Source organism: Microchirus variegatus, assembly GCF_963457635.1.
Source record: "Microchirus variegatus genome assembly, chromosome: 5".
Taxonomy (NCBI): Eukaryota; Metazoa; Chordata; class Actinopteri; order Pleuronectiformes; family Soleidae; genus Microchirus; species Microchirus variegatus.
Window position 1 is genome coordinate 17989548 of NC_139806.1, and position 13683 is coordinate 18003230.

General features: G+C 40.6%; 1 protein-coding gene across 1 annotated transcript in view; it reads right to left on the reverse strand.

Moving 5' to 3' along the window:
- cdh2 (cadherin 2, type 1, N-cadherin (neuronal)) overlaps positions 1–13683 on the reverse strand; it is a 57967-nt gene that overhangs the window by 5767 nt on the left and 38517 nt on the right. Inside the window, exons 4-14 of the mRNA XM_083889267.1 lie at positions 12267–12434; positions 10918–11073; positions 9411–9555; positions 8921–9093; positions 7074–7211; positions 6420–6605; positions 5524–5777; positions 4878–5020; positions 3594–3827; positions 2375–2608; positions 1989–2128 (exon numbers count right to left, since the gene is read on the reverse strand). Coding sequence (XP_083745393.1) covers positions 1989–2128; positions 2375–2608; positions 3594–3827; positions 4878–5020; positions 5524–5777; positions 6420–6605; positions 7074–7211; positions 8921–9093; positions 9411–9555; positions 10918–11073; positions 12267–12434 — 1971 coding nt within the window. The remainder of the gene's footprint in view (positions 1–1988; positions 2129–2374; positions 2609–3593; positions 3828–4877; positions 5021–5523; positions 5778–6419; positions 6606–7073; positions 7212–8920; positions 9094–9410; positions 9556–10917; positions 11074–12266; positions 12435–13683) is intronic.

Here is a 13683-nt window from a genome sequence, read left to right on the forward strand (position 1 = left end):
TTTGGATAAAGGTGGCCATTTTACTTTTCCTCCAGCCATTTTTGAAAGTTTAATAACTACCAAATGTATATTATGTAATGTATAAATATGAAATGACTCTCAGCAAAAGAAGTAAGCATACTGTCTATTCAAAATGTTCTCCTATAAATCTCATCCCCTATCTCCAGTGACAAACACATGACCGTTAAATCACCTGCATGTTGTGCATGTTTGGATTCTTTTTGCCTCCAAATCCATGCTGCTTAAAATTATTCTCTGGTCAATTAAATCCAGTGACTCATTTCTATTCTATTGCCAGCCTGCTAACCTGTGTATGCTTTTCTTTTTGTTTTAATTTTGCCACGTCCACTGAGAGCACTCTGATCAGCTGTCAGCATTTGATAAAACAAGTGCTTCGCAAAACCCATACAAACCAGGCCAATGGCAGCAGCAGCAGCAACTAAAATCCTATACTTTGAGATCACCAAATGGTCTGACACTTCAATTTCCTCCCTGGCGGGAGATAGGGAGGACAGAGGTGGGCATTATAAAGGGGGGAATCACTGGGAAAGTCAGGTCCATTTTTAACCCGACACTGACTCCCTCAGTTCTGCAGACAAGACAATTTTCTCCTGGCATCCTGCCCTCCTCTGCACCAGTCAAAATGGAAGCTTGTTTTCCCTTCAATAAATTGCTGAATCCCTTCGTTTGCTTTAGAGGAACATTATATCAGGCGACATTTTCGTTTTTCAACACGCTGTGGCACACAAGTTTTGTGCAATCTTTGTGTGTGAAAGTGGCGATGTGCATACACAAGTGGGTGCTCTCCCTCTTGCCTAATCACTGGCAGATGTGTAATGGCTTTCCAGTCATATTGTTACCTTAGACAGAGCTTCATTATTGTGCCACAACATATGCCTGTCTCCAAATGACATCAGCTTACCAATTACAAGTCTCTGAGGCTAATTTGGCATTGTGCTGGGTCAGACCATGGTCTCTGGCTCATTTCTGCTGTACCTAAGCCATTGCTGCACTTCAGCCAGCAGCAAGAAAATAGCCCATTTGCTGTATTACTGCCTTTGTGATGAAATGATTCCGTTATGCTAACAAGAGGTCATTAGGACAATTGAATTTGTGTCTGCATGTGCAAGGGGATACTGAGATGTGACTTTATTGACGCATATTGTATTTGTTAGCACGTTTATGTGTGTGAGCAAACCCATTAATGTTGGTAAGTGGGAACCATTTTCAGCCAAGGAAACGTTTCCAATTTATCCAGAACAATTTCATCAAAATGTATTTTCCTTATTAATTCTAGATTTGATGGCCATCTATTTCCAGTTTCTCTTGAACAATCCCACCCTGCATTGTTAAGTGCAAGGTGTTTTTCAGAGAAGCGTAATGAAGAAGAGGCCTAAAAGGAATGAATTCCAAGAACAGTGAATATTATGCATGCAGGAATAAGACTTGGTCCTCTTTGTCCTCATGCTGCTTCAACTATACACAAACTTCTACTGTGCTGCAAAAATGGGATCCGAATGCTTTTGTATAACAAAGACACATCAATGTTTGTAGGTAAAATACAACAAAATTATCCTTTTTTTATGATCCTAAAAAAATCTGGTTTCAGATCTTAGGTATTTGGTCATTATTGTTAACAATCAAATATAAATTAGTCATACCAAAAAGTTTAATTTCAGGCCAAAAAGTGAGATTTACTCTAACTTTATTTCTCAAAAATTCAACATATCTGCTTCACTATTAAAGCAAGTTTGATCTTATATGATTGACAAGGGCCTGGCGAGAGACAAAACAAAAAAAGCAAACTCCCACACAGCTGTCATCAGATTCTGATTCAAATGTTACTAAATCCTGACTGGTGCTCAGAGATATGAGACGTCTCTCTAAATATGAGTGGAACAGGTCAAAGACAAGGCAGCACAGATGGAAGTCTTTTATTTAGAAACAACCAGAACTGCAATGATCTGTGTTTACTACATGATTCTTACCTGATCCTCCTCTCCTCCACCTTCTTCATCATACTTCAGAATGTTGTCTCTCACATCATCCTCTGGATCAATGAGTAGCTGCTTTGCCTGACGCTCTTTATCGCGCCGCTTCATCCACACCACAAACAGCAACACGAGAACTGGCAGATGGACGGATAGATGGAGAGATCTCATATTAAAAAAAACATAATAACTTGCATATTTTCACACAAATGCAATCAAATCAGATGTTTTAGAGCTTGGCTGGGGTCCTGATCTGGGCTATCTTTTTTTTTTTTTTGGTAATCCTACCGTAATCTAGTGGTATGTCACATAATGTTAAGCTGTCTTTATAATCCATTGAGTATGTGTGTTGTGCTGTTTTAGAGAAACAATGAGACACTCACTGAGGAGGATAATGATACAGAGGAGGATGGATATGATGGCGCCCGTGCCCAGCCCGGCAGCCATGATGAGCTGCTGGTCTGTGCAGTCTCCGTTGATGTCGCACTGGCACACTTTGATCCGCAAGTACGAAGTGTTGGACATGGGAAGGTTGCCCGAGTCTGTGATGATGATGGGGATCTCATAGATTCCACTTTCAAGGTGCCCAGTCTTCAGGCTCACCTGAGCATAGTCACCTGTGAGACGGAGACAAGAACACAAGAGTGAGTGGCTGATCTACAATGGCTCTTTTGCAGAGGAGATAATCGTGGGGAAGTGGCTACAGAGATTAAGTTCATGTCATTAAATACAAAATAACATCTCGTTTCTTTGGATACATTTGTCAGAGGGGATTAAACCAAACCTCTGAAAAGACATTTGATGTTCACAATATGATTACACATTACAAATATGCAGCAATAAGTCATACCTGGAAGTTGCATCATCATATCTAATCTGAAACATGGCCATGATTTAGATGTCAGGCTTACAAATCTACTATCTACTGAATACATTTTTGATAATGCTTCTTAGGATAAATTCCCAGCTGCAATGATCCAAATACCATAAGCCTATTAAGCTACATATATTCTCTACAATTCAACTCACATTATACTGTACAACAAATATTTTCCTCCTGATGAATGTATGCTCCAAATTAGCATCAACATAAGGTGCGTGTGAAGGTTAATCCATTACTGTACTGTAGATCTCAGATCTTCTCTGCTCACTATTAAAGAAATAGTGCAATCTTTAATTACTGAACAACAGACTGTTGAACTTTACACATATTGCATATATACACATATACACACAGTTTTCTAATTATGCAATGCCACTGATTAAAAAGGTCTAAAATGCTCGTCGCCTTGCCTTTTAATTTTTCCAATAATTAATAAAAGCGGGCAGTATCAAAAGATGATGCAAGGTCCTTGGCAGGGTATCGCAGACATTTCACAAAGGCATTGGCTTAATTGTATAGTGTATGAATCTAATTAGTTACTGATATATAAATAATTAATGTGTGTAGTTGTATTTGTTCCCTCTTTCTGGCATAAACACCGACCTCGTCAGGACCAGTAGTTCTCATGGAGACCGAAACCTGGTCCTTCGGAGGTATCGATTAAGTGGAAGACTACGATTTTAACTGTGGTTAAGGTCTATGTGTGTATTCTGTCTTACCACTGACTCTTGTGATTGTCCAGTTTCTCCGAACATCAGAGGGCCTGTGGGCTAACTCAAAGGCAAATGGACCCGCGTTCGGATTCAGGTCTCCATCCAGTGCAGTGATGTTGATGGCATTAGGCTCTGGTTTTTGACATATCTCTGCCTCCCGAGGATACACCTTGGGAGCATTGTCGTTGATATCCAGCAGGAAGATTTGGAGAGTACCTGTGCCAGTTGCTGGTGGTATACCTGAATGGATCAACACACACACACACACTTAGAATATACATATTTATGAGAAATTCTTTTTTTTTACTTTTCCATTTGGATGGGAATACATACTATAGAAATTCTGGCTCTCATTTTGCACTCATTATGAGTTTGAAAAAAAGTATGAAGTTTATCATTTCTCATGATATAAAGAGACACTCTAAACAGCTATTTACTCTAGTGGGCAAAGATGCATCTAAACTGCATACTGATCTGAGAATCTAATCTCGACTGAGGAGGTAGACAAAAAAGGCAGAGATAGCAGAACATTTGGGCAGTGTGTATCAGTTTGTGTGTGAGTTGTCTGCATGCGTGCCTAAACGTCTTCCTGATGAAGGACGCGAGATGGGAATACTAAAGCAGACAAACAGAGCCCACTGTCGCTCCTCTCAGGCTTCTCTATGTATTCACTCAGCTAAGAGGCTTTTTTTTAACCATTCAGGCCACGCTCAAAGGAGCTAGTCATCCAATCCTGAACCATTAATGCTGAGAAACCTCTTTAGTGGTAGAGTTTTTTAAGCCTATTGGCCTAAGCTATGCTCCGCAGAACAGGGTAAACCTGAACAGAGGTAAATCCCACCAGTGCTGGTAAGAGGTGAATATATCCACATGCTGGATGATGGTTCTGAGATTGCTAGTACATTAACCTTCAACTAAGGTGGTCATTGTTCCAGACAGGCCAAGTTGCTGGTAAAAGGATGACCTTCAAGCATGGAGGATGTCTTTGTGACCGCAACTGATGTAGTGGAGTTTTTTTTTTTTCCCCAACAGTGTTTGTGCACTGGCTTCAGGTGAAAAACATCACAGAGAAAGTCAATGACCTTTGGGAGGTAAGCTACATTAGACATCTGCTAGGCTTCCTTTACAAAAAGCAGCATTATCTCCCCCTGACTGCTCTAACAATAATGGCCTGGAACAGAGTGGCTATGTATCAGCCTAGCTAAAACACATAGACCATGAAACTGCAGCATCACCGCAGCTAAAAAAGGTACTTTTGGCGACTGAAGGACCACTTAAATGGTTACATACCGCTGTCAGTAGCCAGGAATGTTGCATTGTACAAACTGTTCTTCACAAAGGGCGACTCTCTGTCCAAAATGGCAATTGTTGTGATACGACCAGTGTTGGGGTCAATCCTTAACCAGTTGGCTGGATCTGCAAGTCTGGCGTATCTGAGGGAACCGATTAGAGGTTTACACAGTCATTCACAATTTTGAATACTTTTGTTATTAATAAGTTAAAAGCAGCGAGAGGAGTTAAAAAAAGACCCAATTAAATTTTCTTCAGGAGGTTATCTCGTTGATATATTTATCAATGTGCCTTCTCTCTCTTCTAAAAATGTTTTTTTTCCTTTGTGTTTGTGCTGAATAAATATTTTAGATGTCATAAATTTTGCATTATTATTCCAGGATTTGAGAGCAGCCTCCCACTGGACACAAAACTGGCTTGTAGTCATCATTAGCTCAAAGTAATTTGTAGGACAAACCGTGGAATTACAAAGCTAGCTTATTTTTCATGGACTTTTTTCAGGCAGAAAAACCTTAACAGCCAAACAGCACTGCGGCACATGTCGGAGGAAAAATAAAATGGGGGCTTTTTTTTAAACAGAATGAGATGGAGACATGTCTTTTTTGACATTCATTGTCAAGCAATGTGAAAATTGTGCTCCATTTACCTCATGTGTTGCTGCATGAAGCGATCAGGGTCCTGTGCAGTAAAGGTGGTCAGGGTTGACTCGGGCATCATTCCCTCTTCCAGTTTAATGAGTTTAGGGTTGGGCTCGAAGTAGGGGCTCTCGTTGACATCAGTCACTCTGATGGAGACAGTGGCAGTGGACTGACGAGAAGAGTGGATGCCTCTGGCCAGGGGGACCTCGTTCCTCGCCTCGACTGTCAGCACATACGTTCTACTGATTTCATAGTCGATAGGCTGGAAGACACCAGAGAAGGGCACACATGGAGTGAATCACCCCATCAAAATGCAGGACACATTTCATCGCATTACACTTTTCCCTCTTACAAATAATGGAACCTTTTTTTTTCCTCCTGCCTAAAAATATTATTGTGAGAGCTTAGTGTTGACACACAAAGAGATTTTATCCTTTTGTGGTCAGTGAAGGATACATACCAGCGAGAGTGCTGCTGTAAGAGATGTGCAACTACCCAATTGAATCTTGAATGTGGCCTGAATTTAAATTTTTGTTCACAGTTTAAATTATCTATTTTAATTTAGAATTTACACATAATTCAAGATGTTAATTTTCCCCAATCAATACAATGTTTTCAGTTCTAACCTCTTTCGAGTAGCTTTGCATAAACTGCTTTGACTCTTTGAACAACTTGCATGGACAGTTTGATTATTAATTTGTTCACTTCATCGACCAGGAGCACTTCAATGCACTCTGAATAACCTCCTGAAATGTTATAAATACACTCTCACAGGAGAATATCATAACTGACAGAAAATAATACCCAGCCAACCATCCACAAACCTGGATGGTTGGTAAAGCAAACATAGATTTGTGCATCTCCCAAGGATTAAAGCGATGCAGTTTTGAAGAAGAGTCCTCACCTTGACGACCGTCACCAAGCCCTCGTTAGTGGTTGGATCAGTGGGCACAGAGAACCTGCCAGTGGGGTCGCCCCCGGTGATTTTGTAGACCGCATTCCAAGCCGGCGTGTTGGGCTGGTCCTTGTCAGTCACCGTCAGATTGGCCACAATGACATTCACACAGTTCTCAGGCACCTCACCAAAAAACTGCATGAATAAACCATGAAAGAACAGAACAGTGAGCTGTTAGTGATACTGCTGTGGCAGCAGAAAAACACACCAGGCCTTCCCTTACACAGCACAGCGGGACCAATCTTGAGTAAATAGACATCTAAGGCAACTTATCATGTCGTCATGGTCATCTCATCCTCCCCCCTTCCTCCCCTGATAGCATAACAGTAGCATTACAAATTTCCATGATTCACAAACACAGTAAGTGCCTCTTTCACCCGGGAAGACATCTGCACTGCTGCATATGTCAACATTTGGAGGAAAATACACTTCTCACATGGCTGACTACTTGTTTATGTGTATGGCTTTGGAAATGCTGGGCAAGCAAAAGTAGGTTAAGCGTACAGTGTTGATGGCTGAGTGCATATGTCCACATTAGGGGTGAAATGGGGCTACTCTTGGTGCGTTCCTTTTGCTTAGATTACTGTGTTGTCGTCTTCTTACCGTCTCGGCAGTAAACTCTGGTGGGTTATCGTTGACATCGGTGATTCTGATGACCGCAGTGGCTGTGTTGGAGAGGCCATACATGGGGTTGCCCTCCATGTCACTGGCCTGGATAATCAGTGTGTACTGGGGCACTTTCTGTGTGGAAAGGAAGAAAAGCAACACGGATGAAACACAGTTCCGTGTATAGCAATAATGTAGCCATTTTATTTAACAGTGAACTCATGTTTGAAATGGAAGCTCAAGTATAATTCAGTTTGCAATAAAACCACCACAAAATACAGGGTAAAAATAACACCTATGACCCAGTCAGTATAATAACATGACATTAGGAAAACATATTTTTTGCATAAGTCCAACTAAAACCAGACTTTTACAATGTAAAATACACATTAGTCCAACTGAAACTGTACAAAATAGAATTCAGACTAACACACCAAGATGATATAACTGGGAGTCAAGCTACGACTGCATGTATACCTTCAGTTGGACCAGAGCTAAACCGAAAGAAGTCATAAAACAATTGTATGCGAGGTCAGCTTAAAGAATTGGATATCAAGTTATTGGATGTAGAAAATCTCAAAATGGTCTCCACCAAGCTAACAACGAGCCACATGGTAAGCCAGAAACTGTCTACTAATAAGCTAACAACAGACAGTAGGTGGCTACACTTCATTCAGTGAATCAATTCCCCACTAGTTCTTGTTCACTGGGACAAGGGCAGTCGTCCAATTGAACAGCTGCACAGGCTACAACCGTAGCTTAACTTAACTGTGCATGGGAACGTACTGAGTCTCAGCAGTAAGCTGCATTAAGATTTATTTTTGGGCCACAGTAAACAAACATTTACAGTGCCCTTTACTAGCCTATTAAGGTGGTAACTCTATGCAAGAGTATAAATGTTTTCAACTAAAATGAAACAAATCCAAACTGGATAGGGTATTATAAATATGACAAATGATAGTGGTTTATATTAATCTGAGTTATTCCCTATAGGGGGTGTGTTTGTGAGTGGATTTGTGAAACTTGCACTACTGCTATGAACACCATCATGAAGCAAACAAATGGCTCTTTTCACATTAAAAGCCACTCAGGTGATGGACCAGTTGCTAGGTAATGAGAGCCGGGCAAATTACTTTCATGGCGGTGGCAACTGGCAGACATAAAACGGCAGCCCCAGGGTGGAAGTGATTGAACAGCCACCTAGCCAGATTGGCCTCACTAGAATTGCACCAACTGGCTCCAGCTTTCTACATTATTTTATTTATTTTCCAACATAGCCATATGATCCAATTAAATGAAAGAGTGGTGGCTTTTGCAGTGTGGTGTGTAGAGAAAGAAAATGCAAGTAAAGCGTCTATTTTAGAGAAAAAAGGGGCAAGAAGTGGGGGAAAGGAAACATTTAGCTGCTCAGTGATGCACGTTGCCTCCTTGTAAGAGTAAATAAGTGTGAAAGAGCCAAGTCCATTTCTACTTCTCATTTAATTGGTAATTTGCAAAATTCACTTTCACTTTGGCTCATTAGTTCTCAGACAGTTTGAATATTAGCAAAGATACTAAAGCTGTGTGTTGTTGCTATATAAAAAATGCACAGTGTAAACATGAAAAAACGGATGTGCTTATATGCATCTGCAGCAGGCAGCAATGAATTAACAATGAATTAAATTAACGATAATGAAGGCTACTCTTAAATGCCATTAGAACAATTTAATTCATACATATTCATTCATAGATGACACTAAATAGGGAGCTTAATGGTAAACGCATCAAAGCATGTGGAATCCAAACAAAGCTATGTCATACACAGAAGGTAAAGAGAGAAGAAATGGACAGAAATGGTCACTCACCTCTCTATCCAGGCCTGCTGCCACCGTAATGATGCCTCCTGTTTTATTGTTGATGGTGAACATATTGGAGGCTGGACTCTCTGGAGTCTGAGAAAGGATCTTGTATCGCAGCATCCCGTTTGCCGTTTTGGGGTCATCTTTGTCCACACTTGTTACCGTCATAACAAATGTTCCTGTGGGGAAAGAAGGATGTGTTATTTCTCAGTTTTTCTTTATAATGACTTACTCTTTTTCTAATCATAAGAGAATGCAAGTTGTTCGGATACAACAGATTTGTAGTTTAAGTATCTGATGTTCTTTCAGCTGCTGTTAAAAGACCAGCGATTAGTTTAATGGAGAAAAGCAATGTTAACAAAATGGCCACCCCAGGAATGCCATCAACGCTGTTTGATCTGCTAACACTAAGGCAAAATGTGGTGGAGGCTCAGACTTCAGCCAATCGTTTGCTCGTTCACTGTGGTGCCACGCTTGGCTTTACTTGGTACATTACCTGGCTTGGAGCCCTCTGGAACAGTGCCATTCCAGATCTGATGGGTGAACTCGGGTCTGTTGTCGTTCATGTCGATTACATTGATCACAATGTCAATAGGGTTTTCTACCTGGTTGCCATTCAGGTCCACGGCATGAGCTCTCAGCTGGAGGAAAACACAAACACATCTGAACTGTAAATTGTGAGGACAATGAGCTGTGCACACAATGTAATGGTAGAAAGTGTTGACTGAACATTGTCCACTTCACTGAGGAAATAATTGACTCCGCACAAAAAACATCATTAGCAAAATATATAGGAAATATTTGTGTAAGAGACTCCTCTATTGCAAGTGCTGGAAAAAAGACAGATGTTGATTAAATGTAGTATGACACCTGCCAGAAATGACAACACTAACATTTTAGCTGCGTTTTCTGGTTACACTGATTTTATTCACTACTGTTGCCAAACACGGGATCAACACAGATTCTGCTATTGTTTCACACAAACAACTCTGCTCTGCTAAACCTCGGATGCACTTCCTGTATACACACACATTTAGTGTCTAACACAGGATTCATGCTGTAGAATAAATACATATACAGTAATACAGTAGTACAAGATGTGTCTGTGGATGTTTACCTTTTATAATCTAGTTCATGTGTACATCAAACATGAGTGATTACAGTTCCAAGTGCATCCTTCTAACTAAAAAGAAGGCATTGCAGAAAATAAATGGACAATTGACTCACATATCGGCAACATATGCAAGTCACGGAATACTGAGCTGCTTCTGTGCTGCTCCATAATTTACAGTTCATATCTGCTTTAATCTGTGGACCTTCTTTGTCTTCACAGACCATGTAAGTAGAGTGAATAAGATGAATTCAAATTACATCCTTTTTTATCTTGGCTGCAACCTTGATGGATGTCCACCAGTTTGTATTAAAGTACATGAATACAGAGTTATGAAAATGAAGCTTTATACTTTACAAACCATAACAATATAATGAAGAAAACCCACAAATAAATAAAACCACTCTAGCTGTGGTTCTTGTAATCTGTCACACAAAGGCACATAGTTGTGCTGCTATTCTACTTGCATTGATTTCCATTCATTTGGACAGTTTAAGCTAACCATTATCCAAAGCCTCAAGCATAACCAGTGAACTTAACCACAATTCAAATCTTAGCACTTCCTCAGAAATCAGCCTCTTTAGGCCTGAGGACTCCTGGTCCTTGGAAGATAACAAATACAACACACACACACACACACAGACAATCCTTTAAATTCTCAGACGGATAAGTCTAAGAATTTGATAAGTAGGAGACCCTGTTCTTCACTGGGTCTGAAGAGGCCACTTAAGCAACACATGACTCTTGATCACATGCCAACTGGCAGGAATGTAAAGCCTCATCATACACATTTCTCACGATAAAGCACACTTCAAAGAAAGCATTTGCAAAGCATACCTATATCATTACAGCAGTGTTTTTCTTTTCCATAAATGATGCTTGTTTGACTTACATGGAAGTTGGCGATGTGCTCTCGATCCAGGGGCATGTTGACTGATAGCTCTCCAGCGATGGGATCGATGATGAAGATGCCAGTGGGGGGCTGGTCAGCACCTGGGCCTGTCACGCTGTATCTGAGGGAGCGGTTTTTGTCATGGTCCGATCGAATCTGTGGGTCATTTGTGGGAAAGATTTATTAATTAATGCATCTCAAGAACCTCAACTAAAACTATTACGTGGGGAAATCCCGTTTGAAAAAAATAAAATGAGATATGATCATGTTTGTAGCATAATATAATGGCATATATCATTGTCACCCTACATGGACCGAATCATTTTTAAATTTCAGTTTTGTAATTAGGTTTTGAATTGCTGTAAAATATGTACAGTAGATCTTTAGGAATACCTATAAGGAATAAAACAAAGCAAGGTAATATGAAAATCGATATTGTGACATTTTATGTGTAAGTACTCGGCATACAGGCCTAACGTTTCAGTATTTGCATTCCATTGTTCTCTGTAATAACCACATGGCTACTGAACTGTACTCGGCCGCAAAACCCAAACGTTTTCAATTTCTATTGATAAACAAATAAAGAGCGAATGTGACTTAACTGTTAAATTATTCATTACAATTTCAACTTCCTGTAGATTTATTGACTAATCATTTCAGCACTGGCTTAGAAATAGGTTGCTGTGTAAGTAAGTAGTGCATAATAGGAGAGAGTGTGTGTCTGTGCAGTATTGAAGTGCTGCCTTCGCTGGGCCGTCTATCCTGTTTGCCAAGTAAGCTGAGAACGTCTGTGCCTACAGATCTATGCAGGGCAAACAACGAATTTCCTCATCCTGATATCATCTACTAAAGCCCCGAAACATCCCTTCTTACATGTTCAGATTTAATATAATACATGGAAATGGCATGTAACACACGGTGAGGAAGTCCACTTAATTTGCTGAAAAGGAAATCGACTTCTTAGCTGTTCCTGGCATTACATGTCCTCTGTCAGCCACCCACACTCAACAGCACCGGCCAGAGGATTGCCGCAAATGAACTGGGCCATGTGTGTCCTTGAGCCACGACAAAAGGACTATAATATCTCTGCACTTCATATTTAGCTCAGCTTCAAAATAACATGTTACATTGATAGTGACTGCTCTTGTGAAAAGGGATAAATGTTACACTGCAAAAAATAAAAGAAACTGTAAATATGCTGTAAATATGAAGCATATTGGCGAAGGCATACATCTGGTTTCTCTTGAGTGGGTCAATAGGGACCTATGAAGTTGTCAAATCAAGGGAAAAAAGGCATGTTTTTAAGTGTGGAGAGCTGTGTGTGCGTGTGCATGCGTGAGTTACATTACCCGGACAAGCTCTTGCGGAAATGGGGCTCGTGAGTTCTCCGGGACATTGATTGGGGGGATGACCCAGTCTCTCTTCATGCGCTTGAGCTGGCTGTCCGTGTTTCGTGATGGAAACACTATTTCCCTCAAATCCTTGGACATGACTGGAGGGACAGCGACTTCCTGGACCTGCGGAAAGGAAATCATTTGATTCAAGAGCTGGCTGGTGATCACATCTATGCAATAAAATATGAGTGTGTGTATTTTTAGCCACACTAGCGACATGGCTCTGTGGAAGGCAAGGTCATCTGTCCACCAAGCGAGTGAAAACTTCGAATGACTATTGCATCGACTGCGATGTAATTTGTGTTCAGCACCAGGTAGAAATAGATGGTTAGTTTAATAAATATTCTGTTTGTTAAACGTCAGCATTAGCACTTTTTTTCCCCTCACAATGCGAGCATTGCTGGAGAGTCTTGTTATTATGTTTGCCCTGTGGGACTGACGGGCCTTAATCCTCATCATGTAATCACTACAATCAACAGCAGCACATGCCAGTGCACTTACTGGAGACACCTCACTGCAATCTGAGGTCTTTTTCCTTTACGGGAGCACAAAATGAAACTGATGTGATAATAAAAGAAAACGTCCTGACATTTCCTGTACAACCTAATAAGCTTCTTCACGCGTCTTTGATACCCATTCTGGATGTAAGCACGTTCAACCAAAACATTACTCCTTCCTGACTTTCTTTGTAGCTTAAAATATCTACAGTGAAATATGTGATGATACGCCTTTGGTGTGGCTACTGCAGCAGGCACTGTTTTTGCTTTAAATGTCAGGCTTCTTCTTATGTGCTGATATAATGCACCCACACAGACAGGCCGGCTTACATAATGGAGCTGCCATCCTCCCTCGGCTGTAATGAATGAGATTTGAAACAAAGGAGGATGGTACCTGCAAGCCAGACACTAAACACACAGATGGCTCAAATTGCCTATGCTGCTCCAGAGACTGGGAAGACTGAAAGAGTGCCAGAGAAAGTTTAAATAACCTTGAACAAAACGGGGAAGGAAAGAAAACCGGAAAACAATATGTAGAATCTGTCAATGTCAATGAGTGATAGCTAGCTGGGGTTTATATTTAGTTGTCATGTCCCTTGATGTATCTTATTCACTGTTTCCTGTAATTATATGCATGTTGATTGGTTGTGCTGTACTCAAGGCCAACAAACTATTACAAAGTGCCCTGTGCAAACACACAAATTAATTACCACTTTGTCACCTTATATTGTGACCCATATCCTGAATTCCCTCTTGTCTAACATCTGGGGAGCTGTCAGAAAGCTTCCACTAATCATGTTTGAAATCCGATTATGCTGCTTTCACCCACTGAAAATGTAGACAGGCGAGCAGACAGATAGCAAAGGGGCATGCTT